At 46.6% G+C, this 27997-nt stretch overlaps 2 protein-coding genes across 4 annotated transcripts in view; one reads left to right on the forward strand and one right to left on the reverse strand.

Moving 5' to 3' along the window:
- Window positions 1-27997, reverse strand: part of Pdk1 (Phosphoinositide-dependent kinase 1) — a 289915-nt gene that overhangs the window by 255881 nt on the left and 6037 nt on the right. The window lies entirely within an intron of this gene.
- Window positions 15826-27374, forward strand: LOC139822152 (uncharacterized). 3 transcript variants are annotated; one of them, XM_071793755.1, is made up of 4 exons: window positions 22809-23702; window positions 23804-24005; window positions 24121-24210; window positions 24604-25199. In XM_071793755.1, exons 1-4 carry the CDS (start codon window positions 23581-23583, stop codon window positions 24820-24822), a joined length of 633 nt encoding a protein of 210 aa, XP_071649856.1. In that variant the 5' UTR covers window positions 22809-23580; the 3' UTR covers window positions 24823-25199. The 3 variants fall into 3 exon arrangements, 2 of the variants coding, with proteins under 2 accessions (XP_071649856.1, XP_071649857.1); XM_071793756.1 differs by having other exon boundaries at window positions 23542-23702; window positions 25099-27374; XR_011734454.1 differs by lacking the exon at window positions 22809-23702 and adding an exon at window positions 15826-16620 and having other exon boundaries at window positions 23804-24210; window positions 24604-24662.

The following is a 27997-nucleotide window of genomic DNA, read 5'->3' on the forward strand; positions in this document are numbered from 1 at the left end:
AATTGAAAAAGAGAGGCACCATATAAAGAAGACGATTCAATAAAATTCTGATAATCATGATTTTTAAAATAACATTATAATTTAATTTTATTAGTGGGAAAAAAATTTTTTATTACTACGTTATTATATAATATATTACACTAATAATCTTTGTTAACCCCCCTCAATTTTGTTTTTTTACTATCCATAATGTTTTATGTATATTGCGCGCGATAGCACGTACTATTCCACAAAGTATTTAACGTCACGCTTCTTTCAAAAAAACGACATGCGTATCCTCGTGGGAGCCATGGTCCACCGCGAGGCGGATCTGCAAGTGGACGACAGCTCGTTTCGCCCAGTGCTTTTGCGAAAGATCCGTGATGGCGAAACCATTCTCCCTCGGCAACACACATTGTTCCAGTTATTGTGCCATTATCTCCGAGTCACCTCGCTCTCGCGTGCGAGCGGAGAAAAGCAGTGGGGTGGAGAGAAAAAAAGTCTCTCAACCCCGCCCAGAGGAACGCAATCGACGCGACACCATGGATCCCCGGCATAAATTTCTGGTCCCATGGGTGCGGAAAGAGAGATAGCGTCGTCTACCCATCACCGTCGTCTTCCTCTCGTCTCATCGACAGACATGAATAATTTCGAATCAACACCGAGTCCGCGTGTTCCGGCAATCGACGGTACGCCGAACACGAGATAAGTAACGGGCCAGGTAACGATTAAAATTTAATACGGAGCAATTAAGCCGCGTCCAGACTCCGAATCGGCTATGCGAGTCGAAGGATTACAAGATGCTCCGAATATTTCATGAAGATCAAACGAGACGACTTCGGGAAATGTATGTTTGGACTGAAAATGAGATTCAGACGTTCGGCCGTTTTGTTGTTGCCAAGAATTTGCAGTCGCGTAGGAAACGCGGTCGCACGACCCCCTATACTAAGTTCACGGCCCTCGTTACGGTCCCCTTTACGGGCCGTACGTGCTCGGCGGCCCTTCACGTAAAACCTATACGCCGACACGTACGCGAAAATGCGTCGGCGTTTACTATTTTAGATACACCGTAGGAGGCGAGAGAGACTCCACTAAACCGACGAAAGTAAGTCAGTCCGCGAGGGGTAATATATTTTTTATTGTTAATCTACGGTGATTTATGTCGGGGCGTCTCCGTAATGTGCTTTTACCGCGCATCTCTCTCACACCATGGCCGCACCTCGCTGTCGCTTCCCTCATCTTCGGTATTAACCTCGACAATAAGAGAGGTACCTTGCGACCGTCACCTACGACCCATATACAGGAACTCCTAGATTTCCAGATAACTTTATCAGAAAGGAAACCACAAAAAACAGCAATTGCTTCACGTTTAGTGTCAGAAGTCCGAAGCGTAGATAAGTCTTTATTTTTTTCTGTTAATTTTAAATAAAGTCTTCTGTCGTTTTACGTCAAAATCTATTATATTGAAAAAAAAAATAGGAAAATAATATTTTCATTGAAGAAAGAACGACCGCAAATTTATCGAGGAATCCGGGAATAAGAAGGCATACAATAGCCTCGAAATATCCAATATACCGACCCTCGGATTAAGGATCGTTCAGAAGATATCTTCATGCCCAGACACGCGTAACGTAATCTTGTGGTTGCAATTTTCTATCATCGAGCGAAGATATGCGTGCTTGGTCAGTAAGTTAGAATTACTTTGCTCGTAATGTATCTCGTTATGGGGTAAGCACGGTAAAAATACAGCCTGTCGCCGACCCACCCTTTCCGACGTGCGCCAACCCGCGATACCGTCCTCCCTTTCCGAGTTTAATAACTACGCGTGCTTTTTTTTACGATGATTACGCGCGGCTTTTTATCGAAATATACGTTTCTTGGCGTTAGCCCGGCTCTTTCTTTCTCATTTCTACGTTTCCGAAGAAAATCCGGGAAATCCAATCGGCGTCGCCGACTCCCGTTTTATGCGTCGCGACCTCGGGCAATGGGGGACGGGTAAGAGGTCGGTTGTTTGGAGGCAAAGGGGAGAAAACAGTAGGCAGCTTTACGAGACTCCGGGAGTGTAACTCCGGGCGTTTTGTACGTTTCTTACGTTCCGCGTAAAGTTTACGCCACCGCCGGTCGCCAGCAGTACGGTGGAGATACGATTTTAATCCGCTAACAGCGACGGCGCGATTCGTTTGCGTTCACTTGATTTACAAGCCGAGCGTACGAAGCGAGAGTGGAGGGAGCGTAGTATATACGAGCCCGGTACATACACATAGGCGACCACTCGGAATAATAAGCCCGTCGCGCGAGTTATGTGAATGTTAAGTAAGCATCCGTCATAACGATCGAACCGGCCATCACCGTTCAACGACGATCGCCGAGCGGCGGCGACTAAGTACATCAGACGCTCTGTCTTTAAACGGCAAGCAGATGGGCCCAACGATGTAAAACGCGCACCCGACGACAGGAATTTCGCGACGCAAGCGCTACTTCACCCGCGACATAAAGCCGAGTCATTCCGGTATTACGATGAATACGAAACTGCGATATTAGGAGTTATCCATCGCGCATTTTATGCCCCGGCGATGGATCGGCCGCATAAAAATGTAAACAAATTTACATTTATATCTAAAAACTTTGAGCGGGATGATGCATAACGCGTTTGATGGCGCTTAGAATGTGATCCGTGATACTATAGAAATATAATGTCGCGCGGCCGCTGCAAGAAAATCGAAGATTGATCAGAGTAATTAAATCAAGCGGATAAAATGAGGAACGAGAAATGAAAGTGTATCCTGCGGGTTTCTATCGGCAATACGCTCTATACAATGCTCTTTAGACTTTTATCGTTTTCCGATTTTATTAATATGAAATCAACGATCAAAATTTTCAGTAAACTATATAAAGATTCCTTTATAAATAAATTATTAGTCAGAGAGAAGTAGCAAATTATTCTGTTCTTAAAAATTCTAAAATATTTTATAATTGCATAAAATGCTTATCGATTAAACTTAATCTAAATTCTTGAGAACAAACTACGCTTCGATTTTTGTCAAGTCATCAAACAGAAAGCTATCGAATAACGAACGGACATGACCAGCATTTGCAAATGCGCGGGCGAAAATAGCGGGCGTTTCTTACATTTTAAGCGGGAGATCCTACCCGGCGGGTAATAAACTTTGCTCCAATTGCGTCTTTGTGCATCGCATTACGCGTTTCTTCGTAATGAGTGTCTCGCGCAAGGTTATTAGGGAGACAATTCCATCCAGGGAGGCATGACATTCTCCCGTTTGAGGCAACGTTGCAATAGTCTATGCAATTTCCTTCGCAAAATTGATCCGGCCCACGCAAAGGGAAGAAATACTGCGGGCATCGGAGGGGCTTCTTTCGCATCCTGCAACCCCGCGCGTGCCGGCGTCTCAAGGGTGTTGCACACGAGCCAGCGTGGGCGCGGGACTGTGGGCGGGCGGAGCTGATGACCTTCTGCAATCGCGTGGGTGTTAATGGTGCAGCCGCGAAAAAGACGTAGTCTTTAATCAGAAATGTGGAATAACGAGCACTCGGTTGCAACCAAAGCACTCCGTAGGCGTATATGAAATTGACACGATCTGCAGATGTTTAATACAAACTTTTCTCGCATAAATATTCTCGCAATTTCAATTAAGCATCTTGACGTCTCCTCTCACTCCCCGATATTTATGAAATATACGTCGCACTTGATAAGCGTATACAAGAAGAAAATTAATTGACACAGAATATACATAAAATTTACATAATACTTTATTATTAATTAAATACTGTTTGAAATTAAACTCATACAATATTTTGTATTTTTATAAAATTTTTATAGAACATGTTTTATTATTTATTTTTCATCATTTAGGAGAAATCGAGTTATTATTTAAATTTAAATGAAAACTGGGGACAATTGTGTGCGCTGCTATTTGTGTTAGATAGAATATATTCACTTAGAAGGATTTAAATGATTTATGATTCTTTAGCCGCGTTAATATAAACGGACCGGATAAAAGGAGATTAACTGAATAGAAACATACGAAAATTTCCTTAATCTGCCGTTGAATCGAATAATATGGAAAATGTTTCAGCTTAGAAACCACGTTGCAATAATTTTCCATAGCTTATCGTTCTTTGAAAGGATCGTCAGCGGCCGCCCACGGTGAGATTATGACTAGCATTCAATGTGAAAGACGCAGCGAATGCGCGTAAAATGTAAACATTTCCAATGCCGATGCTTAAAACGCAACGAAAAGAATATTGCAAAAGCATGTGCCACTCGAGAGACTTCGAAAGAGAATCTGAAAATTCAATCGCGTTCAATGATCGATGCACGCGTTGTAACGCGCAACTCGTCGCAACCTCGCCGTTCCCGTGAACTCTGAACTTCCATCGTGCTCACGTAACACCTTTCCCACTGACCCGTGAACTTTCAGGTTCGACGCACTCCTCCTGCGCCATTCGTTGTCCCCAGCTGTTTTCAATTATCGGAGAAATTCGTTTACAGCTAACCCTCGCGCTCGCCGGTGGAAAAAGAGCCCCTTGCAGAATGCCATCGTACGTTCGCGTTCCCGCAACGTATCGTGTCGTCGTTGTAAACATTCGCGAAGATATTCCTAGACGTACGACTGATTTATGAGCGCGTAATCCGAGAGAAATACGTATGCGAATCCGACGTTATAGGAAGGCGGGAAACATTGCGACGGTGAAAATAATAAAGCGACGTCGACCGAAGTCTATTTTTATCGCGGAGATATGGGTCGACCGACACGATATAGAATGCCTTATCGATAGTACTTAACTTGGCGAAATAAATGAGCCGCGCCGGCGAAGATGCCATTAGGCGAGCACGCCACAATGACCGGACATTCAATCGACATAATCGTCGTAGTGCGAGATTTTCGGTTCACGGATTTTTCGACGTCCTTTAGTACACGTTGCTCGACTTCCCCCTATATCACAGGCGTCGAGAAGCCGCGGGGCTTAATGCGAGACGACAATAATGCGCCGCATTATTTCCACGTCGCGACGTTATAACCTGCAACAGCGACGGCGATCGCGGAAGGCACGCGATGACCCAGACAGAATGGCGACTTCGCGAACCCCCTTTACGTTTTGCCAGCAATCCGACCTGCCCAGAAACCCCTGCGAGATCAACGCCACCGTGTGTGACCGGTCTCGCACGTTGTGTGTGTCCGTACGGACCTGGAGCTCCCGGAATTGCGCGACAGTACGATCGTTCACGAACACATGTGATTCTATATTTCTCTCCCGCTTCTCGAAATGAAAAAATCACCCTTCGCTGTCAACACGGGCACGCCTCGCGAACAATATGCGAGGATCTTACACGCTTGATTAATAATTAAGAGATCACTTCTGGGCGAGCTTCTGGGTCCAGCTAGATAGCCGCTATCTGGCACGTACCGCGTTCTTAATACGCGCCGAGAACGAAGTTCGCTATGAGTCACGCCTATGTTTGCCACGCAAATTGATACAATGGACGTTGATCTATATCGAGATGGGTGAATATTACCGATGATGCTTATTATTTTCTTATGCCATGCATCGTTCAGCGCTTATGACGCTTATGGAAAGAATAGGCTCATCAACTTTCTACGAGGCAACTGCAAAAATTCTGGACATTGATGAATCGTCATTTATTAAGTCAATCGTAGATATCGTGTTTATTAAAAGATGACGCGTCGTAGAACGCTGCATCTTGATTTGCATCTAAACGGTTAATCAAACTACTATCAACTCCGCTCGATCAGAATTGCCTGGCGTCACCGAAAGCTCGCGTGTCGTCGTCTTACCAATGCAACGCGGAAAAACCACTGTTCGCTTCCAAATACGGGGTCTCGAAGTTCTTCGACAACTTCCAAGATTCCTATCTACCACCCGCGACGCTACTCACAGGATGGAAACTCGCCTAACTTAGGCCATTAGCAGGCTATAGGGTGAATCGTTATTGCGAGTTCGACCAAAGAAGCCGCGACGCGTTATTCGCGACGGAACTCGTGGCTGTTACGGCAGTTACGCTCTTTTTCTGCGACCGCTGAATTACACAAATTTCCCGATCGTCAAACCGACCCACTGACTCCGATACAGCGCGCCGTTAGGACGCTTCCGTTCGCGCGATCGTTTTGCCAGTATTACGAGTGCATTTTCATCAATCTGCCGTTTTAAGCGAATTGCCCCGAGGTCGAGAATTTAACCGGCGCTCCCGCGAGCCAGTTCGTTCTATGGAAGTTTAATGGCATCACGGGATTCGACAATAACATTTCAAACGAGCGAAAAATATAGGAAAATATACGTCCAAATGATGAGATATTTTAACGTGCGACGTCGAGAGATAAATCGTATTAGAGGCCCGCTGAAAATGTCCCAAAGGACAGACGCGACAGTTATCCCTCGATCCCCGGGTCGGCGACCCGCCTCAAAATCCCGTGGCCTCGCATGGGGGTATCGCAGACATTCGTAATTGGACACTTGCTCCCCTGCTCTCCTGGCTTACGCGAATGGGGGTCGATTTAATATAATTTGGGTTGCCCAAGGTTGTCCTAATTTCGGAGCGTTTATGCAAATATCCACGAAGGACGGGGCCGCGTTTCTTAATCCCCCCCCTCTGCGCGCTCCGCCATCTTCTGCACCCTCGACCTACCGATTTTTTCTCATGAGGCACAGTCTTCTCAAGCTTATGAGATTACCGCGATCAAGATCAACGATGGAAAGTTTCACAGGGGATGAACTAACAGATCATCCCTCGTATAATTAAGCTATGGAACATAATATATTCGAAGTTTATTGATGTAACCATTAACGCGGCGACGTAATTACTTTTGCGATAGCATTAACATTTAATATCCAGAGTAAACGAAAGTATATTTTAATATCTCGTTGATTTAAAAATAAAAAAAATATGTAGAACGTAATTTAAGTTGTTGTACATATAATTATTATTAACTACAGAGAAATATTTTTGACAGCGCGTATTTAATATAAAATAAGTGAAATAATTTTTCTACGTTAAAGAATTATTATCGCAATGACCAGAGATTTATAACATTTTATATATAATTACGTATAATAGATTCGTATAATACGTTATACGTATAATAATATAACATATTAGACGTAACTGAACTTCCCGAGAAACGTAATTTGATTTTATAAATATTGATTTCCTCGCTCGTGGATGTTTTTTACACACCATCGATATCTCATCGCAGTATGCGTTATGGGAGAGAGACGTGCCTCTCGTTTCCCGCAGGTCTCTGGGAATTAATCATGATTACGTTACAACGGACGGAAGACGCGGAGTCGATTGAGATTTCACCGGCGCGGGCGCCGCGGTGCGAATTTGTTTTGGACAGCTGCGCTATGCGCGAGGTAATTTCACAATGGCTCTATGAAAGCCAGCGGGAAACCACGGGCATCCGCATTCCCACAGGCGCGTAACGCGCGTGGCAGAGATGTCACGCAGCGAGTGAGCGAGCGAGCGAGCGAGCATGCACGCATGCACGCACGTATACGCACACGTGTTCACATGTACACATATATATCTGCACACGTGCGTGTAGGATCGGCGAAGGCGTGCGAGGTCAGGGCGCTACACAGGACGTGCGTGCTGACGCGGTCGCCGTAGAATCGCGGGAAAAGCGCGGTGTCTTTCCGGCGCGATTGTGTCACCGATTGACCTCGAGACATAATAACTGTCGTGATCGGCGGCAGTATTGACCGAGATAATCTAGATAAAGGGCAATTGCCGTTTAACAAAAGCGTATACATCGACGCTATCGATCGGGCTAATGTCCGAACGTTCGCGTGCGCAGCGAGCCGCCTCGCGCCGCCGATGCGGATGCAGATGCATTTTGCCGAGACTACCAATTGGTAAATTCATTGCGAGCGCGCAACGAACGAGATCAAAAGCGCCACGAGGAAATAAAAGAGATCCCGCGTTCATTTAATAATGCCACGGCGAGAGAGCCGAACGTGCAATAATTATCTGGGTCAGTGGAAGCGCTACTTCCGCAGTATCGGATAGCCTCTCTTTGCGCCGGGAACTGAAAAGTGGATAATTCAAATAATGCACACGTACACACCGGCGAGAGCGTATCTGCCGCGGGCGGCGATCAATGAAAACATTAAATGGTATAAATTATCCGTTTATCCAAAAAAGCGAATGTATCTAAATATTTCAATCGAGCGTTCAATTAACGTCAGTTATATGCAACGAGGAAATCGATGTCCTTTTAGAATTCGAAGTAGAGACTTTCTGCTCGCGTTTTCAGTACGATATAAATACAGAAAAATTGCATGTGCGATAACGAAGTATTATAATTATTATAATAATTCTGAATATAGGTTTTAGCGTTCATTACATCTGAAATTACAGCGATGCTTGATGTATCGTTTCTCGATTTTCGACGATTTCATATAGCGTACACACTTCCGCCCGTAAAAATCGAATCGCGCGGCACGATATTTCTCCTACGGATTCCTATGTGATTGCAGAAGGGTTAAACCGTACGAAATGCCCCGCCTTGGCCGTGTATCAATTTACCGGGCAGTTTGGTCTCGTAAACACGAGACCCCGGGCCGTAACTATATACCATCCCTTGCGGTTACCCCCGCCGTGAGTCGCGTCGCGAGTCACGGTGCAATAAAATTCTAACAATATCGGGGCATCGATTTCTCGTTCGGACATTTCTCCAAGATGAGAATGCAGGCAGCGCCACTTTTACGATTGAAATTCATGCATATGCGTTCGGCACTTCCGTGCATATACACAGTTTCTCTCGCCTTCTCTCTCTCTCTCACTCTTTCTCCTTCCCTCTTTCTCTCTGTTTCCTTCTCTCTCAGCAGGAAAGTTAGCATCGGGGCCCACCCGTCGGAAAATACGCGCCCCGAATTTACGTGTCCTTACCGCGAGCTATACATATTATTCCAGTTCCGGGTTTCCCTCTCCCTTCTTCCTCACCCGGAAGAACACCCCGAGGAAATCTCATCCTCCGGGCCACCGTCTATCTTACGGAACGTGGCAAGTCCTCCGTTTTCCACGAAAGATGCGGATATCATAAGCGAACGAGAATCGGGTCAAACGTAGCAACAACCGTGTAAAATGTATCCTGTCACTTCCTCCGCGAAGACGTAGAGTCTCTCCCGCCCGTTCCGCGAAATCGCTCTTGAACTCTCGACGCGCGTCTTCTTTTCCTCGAAAACTTCTATAACGATAATTGCTCTTAAATTTCGACATACCGCTTTCTTAAAAAAAAAAAAAAATACAGAAAATTTACGCGTGACGCGTTGAACGTTGATGAAGAAAGTTTGGCAATCTTATACGAGAGATTTTATAAAAATGTATTTAGTGAAGACCATCACGCGTATCGGTTGAAGCGTAGCATTATCACGAATCGAGCATTATTTCCGAAGACCGAACGGTGCCAACCGTGATATTACCTGCTACCGGATTTAATTAACACGCGCAGTCTGTAATTCTCTGTGAAGGGAAGTCCGGACTATCTATTTAATTGTTAACTGGCTGGTCGGGACACGGTAGTACAGCGCATTTCCCGGCAGGCAGGGCGCCTCGGCGCCCTGGTCACGACATGAGTTACAGCGTAATCCTTCAGGAGAAGCTCCGCGGGACCGGGTGTTTTTGGAGTGGACGCCAGGTGCGGCGCTGGACGGCGAGGGTAAGAAATGCCCGGGCACCTCCATCGCGCGGCAAGGCAGTGATTGGAACGGCCCGGCCGGAGAGAAACGGCGGTGCGAGGGGGGACTCCGTTTGATGCGAAATTGCGTGACTGGCCCATTCGTCTCCGGCTTATCCTCTGCCACGTGCCCTCCTCGCCTTCCTTATCTGGGAGCACACGCACTTTATCCAATATCGTGGGATATCTTCAATCCAACGCTTGGCGTGCGAAACCGTGCAAGAAATAGCGACGACAAACGATCCATAACTGACAACGCAAATGTGACATTGTGTAATTAAGGTGTGATTTTTAATTTAGATTGAATTAAGCTCTGTACGAATTTTCAACTTTTTAACGCACGCATTACACATTACGTTTCTGTATATTTCTTTATATTCGAATTTCAGATATTAATGTTTATACATGTAAAATATTAAAGAAATAAGAATTTAAATTGCATATTTTGCCGTGTTTATCGTGCTGCTAGATTAATATAAAAAAATATTTCTGTCAAACTTAGTCGTCAAACCACATATCCATACCGATGTTTCAGGTTTATTCGACTGAATGAAGTAATATTTTGGATACAGTCATTTATCTTTTGGGTCAATGGCCAAAGCATGAAGCTCGAACGCGCCTTAAAGAAGAAATTGAGAAGGGGGCCTACCGGGGCAAAATTGCGGGCGAGCACGGGGAAAATGAGGCGTGAAAGGGGGAGTTGGCCGAAAACATTAGGAATGCCCGACGACTAGAAAGGAAATCAAATTTGCTTATGAATGGCGGCGATTAGGACTAATGCTCCCTGATTTAGGCCACGGCATTGTCAAATCCGCCCAGACGTGTCATTGTGATTGAATGGTGGGATGGACGTGGTGTTCCGAGGTCAAATCCGATATTCGTGAAAAGATCGACGGGGGAAGGGGGGGGGGGGAGAAGGGAAACAATGAAGCTCGATATACTACGGGAAGATTACAGAAGATTACGGGATATATATTTAAACGATCTCGAGATAACTTTTTAAAGTTTTACCCCGATCAACTTATTACGTATCGATCGCGCCTAACGTTGGGAAAAGGTATATAGCCACCGGGATTGCCCGTGAAAACCAAACCGCAACCGGGGTGGATCGGAAGGGGACGATCCCGTAAGTACACACACCATATAATCGATCTATCGAGAACGGGAGACCCGACCGAAGGGGTCGCCCGCCAGCCTTATTTTTCTAAAGCACACACGTGGCCGCGTTACCCGGCGCATACGTCGCATTTGAATACTCAAATTTGTCGCCGATAAAAAAAACTGCACCGCGCGGGGGGTTGTACGGGGGAGCCTCGACTAAGTCTGAAATTACGATTCCGTGCGCATTCTCGCGTGCGCCGCCCTTTTGAATAGCACGCGAGACACAAGTGCCGAGCGGATTACGCGCGCGTGTGCCACGTGTCATTTCTAAGAATACGGCTGTCGCACTTGGCCATCGTAAATCCATCCCTCTCCCCACCCCCCCCCCCGCCCCCTGTACCGCACCTCCGACGCGTACTGTCTCTACCACGAAGGGGCACGCCGCGCTAATAATATTCGCACGACGGTAATAATAATTTCGCGGGATTTGCGACGATGATTGCGCCGAGTTTACTGCCGGTTTTCCGCGCGCGGTCCCGCACCTCGTGGGAGATAAATTTCGGTACGTGTCTGGGGAAAATGGACTTAACCCTTAATAAAATTGCATCTCGCGTGTTTTACCTCCCGCGATATTTCCGCCGTAGATCATCCGCCGTTTCGCCGGGCGAATTAGCACGCCCAAGCTGCCGTGCCCGCTGTTCGCGCATGAGTCTGTAAATCTATATAACACGGCACACACGAGCGGGAAGCATATAATCGGACCTGGAACACAATGGGATCTCGTTCCGCCGCGCGCCCGGCATTTCATCTTCCTTTCTTCCGCGGCGAGGCATTATCATCATCGCGGTATCATTTTCCGTCACTCACGGTATCGCCGCGGCGGCGCGCAACCCTCCCGTCCGTCGCTCCTATATGACCGATCCCCTACGGCTAAGCTAGAATTGTCGGGAATCCGAGACTATAATAACAGAGTAAACCCTATGATGATTTGATAACCCAGCGCGCCCGCTTCCGGATAATGATACACTTTACGTCCGTCGAATTTATCGTCGTGACGTTTCTGCTCGTATCTTTAACACCCTTAACGCTCTCGGAACGAGCCGAAGGAGAACACGTGTTCATCAAGGTCCGAGAAACGAAGCGTGTATTGTCGGAGCGTCATCGTTGAATAGTCGTCATCAGTCTCCGGGTTGACGAAATCGACGAGGAAATCGGCGGTGAACCGATACCGAAATCTCAGCAGAGTATCTATCTTTGTGACCCTACAGGAAAGGGTCGACACTAGGGCTTGGAGGGGGCCTAATGACTCTTGGCCACGGAGCAAAAACTTAGGCATTATCCCTGGCGCGGGCCCCCTTCCATCTAACAACGAATTCACTTACACGATCGCGTCCAGGTGTTCTCAAAAATACGGTTTCGGGACCGTACATTACAGAGTGATGTTTTCATAACCGTGAATGACGGAGATGATAACTGTGCTCCGCTGAAATCGCTTAAGTGCTATCTAGGATAAAAAAAATTTACTTTCAGAAGTTGGTTTTGATAATTATAAGTGCTCTTTTACTTGCTCTTTTCTGCGTTTCTTCACAATGGAGAAATATATACAGAATACGAAAAATGCAGCAGTCAGTAACCAAAAAGTTCATTTCGCAATGATCGTAGGAATATAATCCCTTTTTTATGTAACTACTAAAAGTTAAAGGAGAGAGAGAGAGAGAGAAAAAAAAAGAACGAGTGAGATAAAGTTATTGAATTTTTCTTTACTGATGTAGAATGCACTTACCTAAAAATGTTTCTTATACATTATAATCATTTGTTAGTGTATCTAGATTAAGTTAAGAAAGGCGTGATGCATTGTAGTTAAAAGTTGAAGAAGAAAGAAAAAAAAAAGGAAAAATAGTGAGATAACGTTATTGAATTTTTTTACTGGAAAATATATAGTTATCTAAAAATGTTTCTTATACAATATAATGATTTTGCATCTAAAGGCAAGTTAAGAAAAGCGTGACGCACTGAAATGTAAGCAATACTAAAGTTGGAATTTCTTCGAGAATAATAATGTCTTAAAACCTCACGTTTCGTAGTTCGCAAGTACCCGAGCTGCGGGGATGTTCGCGATCAGAGCCGAGTCACCTAATTCTTTAGGAGATTCGAGAGATCGCGTGGTCGTTACCGTTGATTACCGTCGTTACCATCAAATTACCGGAGTCGAGCGCAACGAAATCGTCCGCCGGCATGTGGGTGCGAACCAAGCAAAAAAAAGTCACTACAGCGGGATACGGGCGGTAGGGGAAGTGGGCGGTGGGGAGGTGCAGAATAGGAGGCAGGCGGGCATCGTAGTACGTGAGACCTCGTTAAAAGTGTCCTCTGGCTGCCGACCTTCTGCGCGCGTTTCCAGAGCGAGTCGGATAACGGCGATGTTCCGGCGAGGAGGAGAAAAAAGGAAGGAAAAGCGTAACGGCCGAGGGAAAAGGAATTAGAAGGGGGTTGATCGTTCATTAAGCGACTCGGCGAAACCTTAAAAGCTCGATTACCGGGCTTTATCGCCTCGTAGGCCGACCACGGCAATAACATCCAGTCAATCATGGAAAACAGATTTTATGTCCAATTATGAGGATGTTCGGTGGATGGTCGGTGGCTCCAGGCCTGAACGCGGCGGCAAATATGATCCAGCCCACCATCGCCGGGGGGGCTGTATATGGATCATCGAGGATTTAGTGGGCCCTAAAAATTCCAATTTAGATTTTACGAACGTCTCGGCGCCGGGGTTCGCGATTTGCCAATTGCGCCGGTGGTGACATTTCTATCCACTCCACGGAAAGTAGTCAAAATCATGATGCTTTTACGCGATGATTTTATGCTCCTATATCCCGTGCGTTTATGATCTATCGGGCCACGGGGTGCCGAGGATCACGCGTGCGTTGGGATAATCCTAAGATTAACCACGGTTCCCATTAACTTTTACCGTGGATGTGTCATATCTATTATAAATTATCCTAGAAGTATAAATCGTCGGGAGTGATATCTAAATGAAATTTACGCTCGAATTATTTCTCGCGTCCATGTTACAAATTTCAGCGAGTTCCTCGCGTGCGAAGGAGAGAACGAGAAAGTTAATCTCGGTGTAAACCCCTCGGCGGGCAATGCGGCTCTCCTGCGGAATACGTAAAAGTGTTATTCTTTTCGTTCGCCAGCACTTGAGGCACAATAATGAAGGCCGAGTCGCGAAAAAGTGTGAAATGCAAGTAACTCGGGCCCCATTCATAGACTCGTATTGCGGCGTGGAATAGACGGCACGGACGGCTTCGAAAGCGCGCCCCGTGCTATAGGAGAGCGCGAACCTAACCAACCAACCGACCGACCAACCGACCGACCAACCCCTCCGCCCACGTCAGGTCGGGGGTGGCGTAATACTCGAGGAGGAGAATCGCGTGTATCGACCACTGACGTCATTCATCCCCACTAAACTACGTCACGTATACCCTGCTGCTTCGCCGTCGGCGAGGCAGTGATGATAGTGGTGGTTGACGCAGTGCCGTAGCGAGTTTCTGGAACGGGGTTGAGCCCGGGGTGGGGATTTAGGATCCTAAAACCGAGCGACGACCACCGCGCTTTTATTGCGGGCTCACGGCACGTTCACTATAAACCCGATTATTCGTGTGATTTGACAGACATCAATTTTTACTTATGCCGCAGGCGACGAGAGATAGAAAGCTCAGCGAAAATCCCCACGATGACGGTATAGTCGTACGAAATCAGATGCGTTAACGCCTTTGGGGTTAGCCGACGCGGTCGTACCGTGCGTCGTTTTATCGCGCCACCAGAGATTTCGCGGCTCGTTCCAATGGTCCTTTATTTTAAAGACAGTAAACGCATGGAGAAGTGACGAGTCGTACGACAGTTTGCGCGTCGTTCGACGCTCCGCTGTTCGCTGCAACGCGACGGTGATATAACCGCGGGACATATGCGCGTGGAGCGAGAACACACTTACTTGCAGATGCAACGTTTCAGTATAAAGCGAGACGTATGTTCGCCTTAATAACTGCGCGAGAATACCTTGTGCCGTAATGGAGACGCCACAAGTGATATAGCGCACGTTCCAAGAGAGATCCAATTTAGGGGAGCAATTGTTTTACCCACTTTCGCGAATTTCTAACGGGATGTGCGAAATAATAAAATGTTCCTTATATAGCGATGCGTGAAAAGTTTATGTAAATTGACAATGCGTGTACTTGGCAATGCTTCATGAAAAAATCTTCAGAGAGATCATTTTAAGATCTCTCTGCAAAGTCTGCTTTGATAAATCGCGCGATCGTTCTCAAAGACGCTCGCGAGTTTTTTTGTTCATACTTAAGCGAATATATAAGCCTTGACGATAACAGAGATAAGGGTTACGAATGTGTCGGGATCCGCGGGAGGTGCGAGAACGCCACGATACCACGGCCCTGAACCCGAGGGAGCTTGAGTGCAAAAGTATTGATCGGGCTTCGTCCCCACTCGCAGCTACCCCCACCCGCGTTCGTTCGTCGTCGTCGTACCTTCCCGCCGTAGTTTCTCTCCGCACTTTACCACCCTTCGTCGCCCTTTCCCGCCCTTTCTGGCGCACGCGGGAGGAAGAAGGACGAAGCACGAGGCGCAGCCGCGAGGGACCTGCGGGAGGAGAGGAGCGACTCCGACTTGACGAGGGGGCGAGCGCGGGAAAATTCGCCCTCCATTTTTCTCGCAGGACAGCAACACCGACGCGAACCCTTCTCCGATGCAAGGAAAGGGCCGGGTCTTTTGTTTCTCCTCGCTTCGTTTGTTTTGCTCATTATCCGTCTCTCAGATCGTCGATATTCCATTACGTCCGGCGGCTTCCGAGAGAAAACAATTAAGACGCGGCCGGTTGCATGAATCTTCGCGCTTTTTATCGTCAAATCGAATCGGACGCCCGCGCCGATGAGAAGTGGCGAATATCTGGCTTAAACGTAGCAGAAACGAGACACGGGAAAGACACGTGTAGGCGGGTTAATATTATATTTTTGCTCCTATAGTCAAAATTCGCTACAATATCTTGTAAACTTTATATGTGAAGCTATTTCTTAAGAAGTTTAATCAATAATATTTTAATAATTCTTAATTCGTGGGAAACAATTTATCTTCCAGAAGCGTCAAATTATGACATCTTTAATGAGTAATTAACGCAATTTTAATCGTCATCATTTCATTATTCTCTAGTTTTCTTTCAAGTTATGACCCTCAATAAACGAAGTGACGCTTATCAAAATGATATTATATAGAATAGACAAATAGACGCTAGCAGATATTTCAGTGACAAGCGGCAACTCCATCATCGCGGACAGTGCCGTTATAAATCGCCGCAGTAACCTACAAAGCAATTCGTTTTGTATGTAGAACGCTCTTCCCGTTAGAGCTCATTAGTAATCGTTGAATCCACATAGTTCAACCCTTATTACATTGTAAATGCACTACGCAGAACGGCACGTGAACCACATGCGACACGTGTCGCAATGCCGTGATGGCGCGGTTTCGCTTGATTTCCTCCACTTCTATCGTATGCTTTTTTCCCCCTCCCGCCTACGTTCCTAATTACCGTGATTTAAGTGTCCTCACGTCACGCGACGCGCCGCTCAGTGCGTTTGCGCGAATGCACCTGGCTGCATCACGAAAGGGACGCGCGCGCGCGCACACACGCGCTTAACGAGTGAATTTTCTTTATTCTCGCTGTGCAAAAACTTGAAATATCCGGCGTGCGATAAGCAGAAAATAAATAGGATATTGAAGCGCGGATCATCGCGATCGATCGCGCCGAGTCGAATAATGGGTAACTTCGCGAATAAAACGGGGAGGGGGGGGCGATTTCCGGGCTGCAGGAGCGAACTGTGTCGCTGCATACATTCGCGCAGAGTATATTACAACGTTTCTTGATCGCGATAATGTGACGCCGGCCGCTATCGCATCGGCGAGTGCATTATTCAAAAGTATCTGCGCACAAAGCTACGATGCATCCCCGGCCTAGGGCCCCCCCCCCCGCCGGTATACACCGCGTCGCTCTTTATAATGCGGCGTGTTATTATTTATTGTATTACATTACAGCGCATTGTATCCCTTGTGCGTTATTAATACCTGGGTCGGCGAGCTGACCCGCCGCCATATTAGCGGGTAGAAGAAAAGGGAGAAAGACCAGGGGTCATATAGGTGAATTGAAAACTGAAAAACTGAAAAACTGGAAAACTGGATATACATTTTGCAAACGCATATTCAATGAAATTTTACATAACAATCCGTGCGAGGCGAAAGAATCGCGAAGGTGTTTTGTTACATTCGGACGTTGCTGCGAGACCGTATTATTTATCTCTGAAAATGCAAACGTTAAACATTTCTCAAAATTGTAACAATGTTATCTAATGAGAAAACAATTAAAACAATGAATATTTTTCATTAATAAATCGTACACGTTATTTGTCCTGTATATCTACATTTTCCCGTGCGATAACTGTGATAATTCGTCGCGAGGAAAATCGCGTCACGTTATTTGTCATACGGAATGAGAAAAGAGCGATGAGAAGAAGCAACGGGGCGGAGAAATGCTTTCGTCCCTTAGATGAAATATTTCCGATGACTCGTGCGAAAGCGGACAGTGCGGCACGAAGTAGAATGAAGTGGAATAGCACTTCATCCCGGGCGGATGGATCGGCGAAGCCATAACAGTAACCATAACAATGGAACCTGGAGGGTACCCGCGATTTCGGGTATCGTTTTTTTTCCGCGCGCGTAAGGACGGATAGAAAAGGGCCATCGTCGAGAAACAACCGTACACAACTACACGCCCATAAGGCGTGTCGAGCAACAGCTAATGTCACCTGGTGACGTCCTTAATGTCGGAATAAAACCAGAATTGCGTTGGTCGCCCGAGAAATTCATTGTTAAGATTTGTTATCATCTCTCCCGCGAGAAGAACTCCTGCCGTGCGATTAATTTCGAGCGTGCACGCGATCATCGCGAAATGAACAGCGTCATCGAAAACCATAACGCACGAATATGTCGAGAAGTTTCGCGGATGTAAATATCATAAATTTCGTAAATTTTGTACATTTTCCCGCGTGAAATATGTCCTTTTTGCGGTATCCACGACTCTGAACAGCTTTAATTTCGTTAAGAGCACTCGTAAGGCACCTCGATAAATTCCTGCGGCACCCTGTAAACTTTTAAAGAGAATTTTTTGGGGGGTCTGACCCCATCGTGGATCAGGCGGCAATTGATATAGAGCGACGCCAAAATAACACTCTCGCCGCGGTCGCCCGTTTCTTCCGAGCAAAAACTAGAGAAGGTCACGTGCGAAACGTCGATCAGCCGAAGGGGAACGAGAAATGAAAATTAGACCGTGTGACTAGATAGAAATGCTATGGCACACAATCCACTTTTAGAAAATACGTTGAACAAATGTAATTTCGACTTTGAACGCTAGAATCATATATATACCTAAGAAAATCATATCGAACCAGGAAGAAAAAGATACGTTGCGCTAAACCGTTCGACAGAAACGACAAATCGTTTCACGATGGAGCTCGAAAACGTCCCCACCTTCGCATTTACAAAACTGTAAAGCGACGAGATGCAAAGTGAAGAGAGCGGAATGAAATGCGAGCGAAAATGAAGAGAGACAGGAGTGCGCGCCGCTGCCACTTCGATAGGATCGTTAAAATTAACGAGCATATTCCAGCTGCTTGAAAGTGTCGCGTGCTTCTCTTTTTCTGGCGATTCGTACGGCGAGTAAGTCATTTTCGGGGTCGCGGGGTACGTTTGTGCGAAGGCGAAGACGAAAATAATGTCGCGTCGATGATATCGAGACCGTTAATCCGATATTTTCTAAGATAATGAATACAATGTATCTTTTCATGCCCGTGACACGCGACGTTATACAAGTAGGTAGACACGTGTGCGCAAATACCGTGACATCAAAACGCTGGATGTGCACCGTCATTGAGAATGTTAATTCGATGCAACGTCCAGGTATGCGTCAACATTGAATGCAACGCGGCACAGAGCGCCGTTTCCTACAACAAAGTGTCGACTTCCCGCGGAATGCCTTGGAGCTAATCTTGCCGCGAGGTTTACGTAATAAACAGAGATCTATTAACAGAGTTATATGGTAGCGCCGAGGGGTTTAATAATCTGCACGCGACCACCTTGAAATGCAATTCGCATGCGCGAATACGTTTAGTCAAATTTTTCCATCCAACGCATACGAACGGTGCGTAACGCATAAAAAGCGATATAATTTATGTCGTTCGTTAAAAATTCCAGTTACTCCGCTGAGACATTCTCATCACGCGTAATGCTTTCGCAATATCAATAAAAGCAGGAGTCCCGTGGCGCGTTTCGAAAACGCAAAATTGCGTGAGGTACAATAACTGCTGATACAGTACAAGCACCATGAAAATTACAATAATTCACAATTATTTTACATATGAGATTCCGATATCTGCTTGTTGGTACTCGAAGTAATTCACTGCAAGGAATTTCTAATACATCTATCAAGAATAACGACATAAATCGCGTTTTCGAATTACGCTCTTGGGGCGTATATACGAGCACCCTTTGCGTGGCCAACTGATTTTTATCACCGCGTACGTTACACCGTCAATTTCTTATAATACTTATAGACGGGGTTGGGCCCGCAAGGCTCTCTCGAAAACCTAACGACCCGTGCGCGTAAAACGAGACTGCCGTTGCCCATACGTCGGGCCGGGGGATCCCCGCGAATTAGGGTGCACGCGGCCGAGGAAAATGTATGTGCACGTGCGACGGTAGATATGTCAGGTCGCGCGGTGACGAATATGGTTGTATTACGGGAAAAGGTCCGCCTTTATCGCCGCATTACATGCTCGCATTTATCCGCGTAACCCCCGCCCACGGAGTTCGGGTCGTCGATTCGAACGTTCGGGCCCGAGAACACCTGAACGGCTTAACATTTCTTTCCTTCGCCGGGCTTACGTTAAAGAATGACGAGGGGAATTATAGCGGCAAATGTCCCGCGACTGTCTGAAATGGCCCTTCACGGACTTAAGATATCTCGAGAAAAATGTAGGAGTCTCGCACACACAAATGTACGAATAAAGGAAACGAAGAACGTGATATTTATATTTAAAACGTGATATTTGCGTTAAAAAGCAAAATTGCACAAGCAAAACTGCACATCAGAGAGAAAGAGAGAAAGAGAGCGTACCTGAAAAATTCCAGACACCTAGAAATCTAAGTTTCAGACTTTATATTCCATAATATAGATCTGCGACAAAATAAACGATAAATATCGATTCGAAGGCAATTTAATCGCGAAGATGGAAGAGGAGAGAATCGCGACGTTAAAGGCCGTCGGGGTCGTTTCTTTCAGTGATTCGACGCAAAAAGCACTCGGCATTGTACTCTCCATGCAGCTAAAAGCATTCCAACGAGGGCGAAACGCGCGCGAAGGAAAGCGACCAGTGTATGTAGGTTAAAATCTGTTGATGCACGGCTCATACGTGGGATCACCTTTTTCCTTTATCCACGTCGTCTTCCCTCTTTCTTTTTCTCGCGCGCGGTTTTTTTTCTGTTTCGTTTCTTTTTTTTCTCTCTCTCTTTTCGTCGTCGGCTTCTCGCGCTTCTGAAACGACGGGAACCAAATGGTGGGGTTAATGCGCGCACACGCCACGGGGTGTCGACCAATTTCCGGGTTCAACTAATGCACTTATCAGACGGCCAGAAAGGATCCCGAGAGAGGAAGGCCCGTGGGGAGGAAAAATAATTGAGACGTCCCTCTCTCGTCATCACGGCCGGAGAAAGCGACGCGGCGTGGCTGCGAGGAAGAAGCACGCGGCGCGGTAAGAAGCAAAACGAATTTTAACCTTCCATAATCACGAGCGTACGCATCCTAATTCGGCGATGAGGAACGCCCAACAGAGATTGCTGACGGATCAACAGAGTTGCGAACTCTCGTCCGGGGTAATTGGAAAGTATCCAGTGGAGATGACACCCCCCCGGTGGCACCCTTTGCTTTCGAACAACTTCAGCCGAGAATTAATCTTTCGTTCGTGCCGTAACGCGTTTGTAAACTTCGGCCTAGCTCTCCCCTTTTCTTTTCTTTTTTTTTTTACTTACGCGCTAAAAGTGTGCAACGCGAAAGGATAAAGCGGCGCTCGTGGAACTCGCAGCGGGATCGAGAGCCACCGCCTAATGAATTAGTTTACTGAATTAGGCGGTCATAACCACGGGACATTTGACCGACGCACCTGTCATCATCGCGGTGACTCCTCAAAGACGCTCACGCTTAATTGGTCCTTGCTAAAGGGTTCAAAGAGACGCGGCGCGAAGAAATTGGGAAGGGAATGCAGCTGTCGCGCGTGGGCGCGTTACGATGCGTGCATTTCTTTGAAACACCGTCGTAATTAGATTCCGTCGGAGGACCCAAAGAGCAAGGTCTCGATGAGACCAGCCGCATTACGCGCTTAGCAACCCAAATCCTTAAATCTCGCTTTGATCGAGTTTCAGCGGGAGGAATTGGATGAGGCGGGAGGCCGAGAACACGGGAGGCGTTGTGCGTCTTCGAAGAGTCGCGACACTTTCGACCGCGAATATGTGCTAAATGGAAACTGAATGCGAGTGAGATATTTTAACGACACGACGACATGTACTTTCGCCGCTTCTCGCACTCGTTGAGTATCGACCACACTCGGTACGATCGGCCATGAAATACGACTTTGAATGCTCGCGACAGCGTTATCCGATACGGTCCCCGTCAATAATTATAAGGACACGTGGATTGGTGCAATTTCCTTTCGGCGTCCCCGAAATATCGGGGGACAGCGTTAACGACGAACTGAAATTCCACTAACCAAGTTACGAGAGGACTACGAGATTTCGCGAGATGCTTTTAGCGCCCGTCGTCGTCTCATCCTGCCGGCGCGCGCGGTGACTATTCGCCGAATCTATTCTGAGCGCGATCACGAAGGGTCGCCTCTCGTGCAAGTACCAAAGATGCAACATGATACCGTGAACTCCGGCGCGAGGCTCTCGACGGTGTTGAACGCCGAGGTGTGACGCAGTGACACCGAAAAGACGTCACCGGCGTCGCGGCGACGGTCGCCGCGCGTCGAATTTCTCAGATTACATAAACCTAAATAATCCTGTGAGTCATTCTAATTCTGTCCCGGTGGGGTTGCACCGCTTTCCACCGGTTCCGTCCCACCGCCCCTCTCTCTGTCTATCTATACCGCTCTTAACCCTCCCCTCCTTGCGCATTTTCAGCCTTCATCCCATCCGTTCCCTCCCCGCCGTCTGTCTGGCGCACAAATAGCCGCGACGCGTGTGTCGTCTCTCGCACACACGATGGCCCACTTTTCCACGTGGGTCCTGAAATTAGAGAGCGCCCGACGAAAACGCCGTTTGCCTATTCATTTTCGTCGCAGCCAACGCGCTGATTTCCTGACATCCTTCCCAAATGACATGTTTGGTAGTATCTAATTAAAAGCTCCCTAGATAGCAACGGAATGGAGAAACTTTCGCGCCTTTTGTCTTGCGGCAGAACGCGTGTGAGATATCACCATTCGCGCCCTCGCGTGCATTTTATGTGACGATATTAGATGCCATTCGTAAAAGAGTTTGCGACTTAGATCGCGGATATTTCCCACCGTGGGAGAGAAAGAGAGCAAAAAAGAGGTAGCGTAAAACGTTTCCGATTCACGATGTTCAAACTTTGAAACAGGTAAAATGTTGAACGAACCGGTTAATTGAGAAAGATTACCGTTCGTTACGCAACGGCGACACGAAGACCGCAACAATGTTACTCCGTCGTGTATTTTTGACCGTGGCCGACATGAGCTGCTGCCTACTTCCGGCGGGGAACAATCGTTGGGAAAAGGTGATTTCTTTTGGCTGCGCGAGAGGCTCTCCGGCCGGAAAATAAATAAACGGCGAAACGTCCGCGCATGCAGGATTGCGTGTCGCTGCAAAAATGTAGCGAACATGACTGAGCGACGCTGAATGCATACCACGATTTAGCGATAATGCGACCGGCCATATTTCGTCCGATATACAATTGCGTCGGTGGTAGCCGCGATCGTGAGATTCACTAACTGTCCCAGATATCCTATTCACGGTCCATTTTCACGAGACAACGACGATCAACCACGTGTCACGGCCTCGTGTGCGAGGTCGCGAGTAATGGGAATCGTTACGCTTTAGCTGCAACTCAGCGCAGCCAGGGCCGCAAGGCGGTCGTGAATAAAAAAAAAAAAAAAAAACGGAGAAGCAGTCAAGATTGAAGACTCGTTTCAACGTCGATTGACTTTAACCTTACAGCCATCGAAATCGAGCTTTCCTTTTTTTTTGAACAAGTTGAAGGGGAGAAAAGGTAGAGCTATATGAGTCGAAACTAAACGAGGCTGATGAAATCGTGCAATAAATTGCACTATCAAACTCGAAATCACCAAACTGCAATCTAAATCGTGATCTTAGAGATTACAAGAGAAACAAAACTTAGGCTATTCAGACTTAGCATTAATTGAAGTAAATTCATGTAAGCGGTTCTTAATTTTTAAGGTAAACAGATCGCTAAACAAATCTCTCGATATAAAATTATTTTGAAACGAACATAAAATAAACTGAATTATACTTTTTATATATACTTTTTCAAACGAACGAGTGCAAATACATCCCTGGCGCGTTTTATCAGATTCACACATCGGTATAAAAGTACAGGTCCGACGCGATTCGTAGGGAAATCGCTAAACAGTGGCGTGCAACGATGACGAGAGCGGCATTAGTCGTGATTTTAGTACTCTTTTCGATCTCCAGCGTGAGCTTCGTCGATTCCATGATGCCAGAGAGTCTGGGAAAATTTCTGGGGACCTTCGGCCCGGTTAAACAGTACATTGTTCATATTGCTTAAACGCGCAAGAAAAAAAAAGGATAAATTTTCGTTGGGGTGCCAATCTCGCGTAGTGTAACGACGTGACTTTCCTTTTCAGAGTGAGGATACCTGATTTGCTGAATCAGTTGTGCAATCAGTCGCAGGGTCCTGGCGCGACGATGCAACGCGACGCTTGTTACGGTTGCTTCTACCGTGCCAGCATCTTACCGCAGGGTTACTCTATGCTAGCAGCCATGTCCACGTGCGCCGACACTTATCTCAACAACACCAACTACGGTCATTGCCAGGCCTATTTGCGAGTACGTGCACAAAACGACCGTTCATTCATCTTATTCTCCGATATACGTGTATCGTCATTTCCTGCGTACAAATTTTCCAATTCGTTGCGTCTCGATTTCTTGTTCTTCCCTCCAGAATGCGACCAGTATGCCAAATACACGAAGTCCTACGTTAATATACTGCTCGTTCTTAGAATGCATTCGTCAAGTCAATAAGAACAGTTTGGTAAGATTGAACTCTGAACCAATAGCTTAAGATGTGTTACTCGATACGCTATTCTATACGATTGCCTCTTTTCTCTCATTCTCTTTCTGCGCTTCACCGTTATTCTTGCTACAACGCCTCCTCATTGAATGCTATCGCCTTATATTTTGGTTCACATTACGCACGTTATGCACCCACGTATATCTTTATTTCTATAATATCTAATTAATATTTAAAAAATTAATGTATTTACTAATATATTATTTCTTAATAATTTTAGAATCTTGTTTATTAGCAAATTTTCCACTTATCTATCTTTAATACTCAATTATATTAGAAAGTTTGATGTTAAATAGTAAATATTGTGAATATTTATTGTAAATATTGTAAATAGATATTGCAAATATTATCCAGGCTATAGACGTCAGAGGAGCCAGAGCATCATCGCGAGGAGTAGCATGGCAAGTTGAGGAACGGAGTCTTTTTAAATTGTTGAAAGTTCTAGTGCGGAAAAGCGTCTGCATAATTAAAGAGACTAATGTACCTACAACGACTACAACGACTACAAGGACTACAACGACTACAACGACAGTTCGTCCCGGATCTATCGATCCGCGTAATCCTCTCCAGTAATCTCTACATTTTCGAGGCTGCCACCTTCTTCCTCGTTGGGAATGCACCGACGATATCTCCAAGCGAGATGACGATCGCGCGGACACGGGGAGCGTGTCTAGCGCACGATTCTCCGAATTCTGTAATCACCTGTATTATATTGTACAGTTTTCCCCTTCCGCACGACGCGAGTGTATATTTTTACCGGATTTAAAACCGCACCGCAAAATCTGAGGTAAAAGGTGAAAGTGCCTGACGGACGCAAACGAATTCTCCGCTGACGAGTACTTTCCGCAGCTTAGGGAATGCGTTGGCGAAGCCGCAAGAGTGTTCCCTAACGTCAACAACATCTACGTCAACCTCACGAACGCGCAGCTCTCGCAATTGTTCATCAACACCACCGCCTGCGTGCTGGCGAAGACCCGTTGCTCCTACCTGAATCCGGTTACCGGCGAGCTTCAGGACGGTGACGTCGCCAACAAGTTGCACCTACCCTCGCTGAACGCCATCCTCGTCAACACCGATTACGACATCAACATCGTGCAGCTGCCGTTCCGTTACGGCAGCGTCGACGTGTGCGCCAAGTATAGAAACGTCGAGCAAGCGAGTTGGCCCAGTGTCGCGTGTTAATTTACAAACGGATATTATATCGCGCCAAGTGCCGGGCCGGTATCCACGACGTTAAATGACGCGCGGGATGATTTTACCAAGCGACCGTTGCAGAATGAGATTACCGAGTGTGCCGTTGTTCGCAATAAAGATTTGTTTCCGTTGGCGCCAACATTTCGATCATTTCTATCTCCTGGTTTCTCGCGGCTATTTTAATACGAGCGCATAGCGGTTATGCGGCACGTGCCAAGCAACAAACGCATCCGCATTCCACCTTTGCGATGTCTTTTCCGAGAGCTGCCTGATATTCTGGTTTGATGGAGGAAACAGAGATTGTACGAAGTCAGAAAAGGGGCCACCGATGATCGTAATCTCATTGTTCTCGACAGTGCCGCCGCGGTGATTAGGTGACACGCGAAAATGCTAATAGCGACGAAAAAGTCGGACGAATCACCCGAATTCGCGGGATACGCACCATCGTTCGAAAAAAAGCGACTTGATCTTGCAGAAACACTCTTCGCGTATTCGCGACAATAAAAGAATAATATATATGTTGAATACGCAGATAAGATGCGCGCACATAAAAGGCGCCGAGCGCGATGCATATTATTTTTTCGTGAGAGGAAAGTTTTCTTTTATATCCGCGCACGCGAGAGCGAGCAAGTTTCCATCTCAGGGATCACGCCGCGAGTATTTCCACGTAACTTTTTCGCAGACGCAATCCGCCGAATCCCGCGGGCAAAAAAAAAAGGAACCGATACCGCTCGTAATCTCCCTGTCTCTCTCTCTCTCTCTCTTTCTCTCTTCCTCCCGTCTTGTCGTTTCTCCCGTCAAATCGCGTCCTCATCGTTCTCCCGTGACTGTGCCGATACGCGGAGGTAGAAACGGTGCCGATGCCTGACGAGAGCTCGGCGTGCAAACAACTTCATAACGACTTCGGCCGTCGAGCGTGAAAATTCGCAAATATAAACTCGCCCGGGGATGCAACGCCCGTCGGGCCGCCGTCACGTAATTTTTATTTATTTTCGTCGAAACGCACGGCGGATGCGAAAAACGCAAATAAACGCGCGGGAAGATGCGCGATGAGTCTCTCTCTCTCTCTCGACGGTCGAGCAAAATTTCCCCTCGACATTTAGGTAAGCGAAAAGCTCACCTGCGAAACTTCTCTCGGCGCGCTCCCCGAGTCTTCGCGAAATAGAATTCGCAGCGCAAAGCCGTGACGAGCAAATATTTAAATGACGCTAGTACGATTTCAAGAGTCGTCCATTACGTAGGCGCGCGAGAATGCTCTTTCGTTCAAAATTGTTCGCGCGTGGGCGTGCGGCGTTCGCGGTAGCTTTGCGGAGCAATGCGATGGGCTCCATTTGTGGTATCGATTACACGATGGGTCGCCCCGTGTGCATCTGCGTACTTACGCGAACGAGAGAAAAAGAGCGAGAAGAGAGAGAGAGAAACAAATGAAGAAAAAAGAAGCGGCGTAGATAAACGGGGGGAATCGCTCCATTGCGCGGAGGCGACGCTCCACTTAGCGTCTCTTCCTCGAAATAATTTGAAATATGCAAATACAATTGGTGCACGCATTTGCGTGCGACGCGAGAGTGCGTACGCTCCGGCGAGTGTGTGTATGTATCGCGAAGGAAGGAGAAGCCGGAGGCCGGGAGAGAACGGCGAAGATCCCCGCGCGGGCGGGCGTATATTCGAGTGGCTCACGGTTCAGTTCTCTCGGAGTCAATCTAACTTAACATGCAGATGCAATACGTGGAATTGAGATGGTACAGCGAAGCGACGACGACGGGGGTTTCTGAGTCACTCCTGACATCGCCGTCCTTTCCATACCTTTCCCGCCCTTATCTGCGTCGCACTTTTCTGATCGATAGCCGCAGTTATCGAGCCGGTTATTGATAGTAGACACCGAAACTAAATGCATTTGGTATACTTCAGACAAAGAATTTTAGGTTCAAGATATAAAAAGCTAATACATGCGAGAGATTAGTTGCAATTTTGAACAAAAATGATGCTAGATTTGCAAAGGATGACACTAGCGACATCTAAAATGCACATTTATTGCTAGGATCTTGTTTTATTTCCATTTGACGAAATATTAAATACAATTAGTACTCTCTACCTTCGAGAAGAATATGCCGAAACATATATTAATATACCGAAGAGCTATCCGAGCTTTCTCTTGACAAAGCTCGATGCATACGAACGACACTCGTATATCAATTAAGAATACAAGAGAAATATATCGAGGAATATTCATCGAGAGATTAATTCAATAGCACTCGTGAGAGAGCTTAGCGAATTTCGCTTTCAGACGCAAATAGGATTCATTGAGAATTAAACGCGGGAACATCAAGGCGTATCTAGTCCACAATTTATACGAGTTCCCTTCTCAAATTTCACGTAAATCTTTCGCGAGGGGGGCGCGCCATATCTCGCGATACAATACATTAATCATCGTAATAAATGACGGGGGCTAAAGCCGCGCGCGACTCTTTTCGTGGATATCGTCAGAGACCCCGGCGACGGAAGGCTTCCTTTCGGAAGATAGCTCTCGAGCCGACATCCGCTTTCGAATTTGAAG

The sequence above is a fragment of the Temnothorax longispinosus genome, chromosome 11, assembly GCF_030848805.1.
Source record: "Temnothorax longispinosus isolate EJ_2023e chromosome 11, Tlon_JGU_v1, whole genome shotgun sequence".
NCBI lineage: Eukaryota > Metazoa > Arthropoda > Insecta > Hymenoptera > Formicidae > Temnothorax > Temnothorax longispinosus.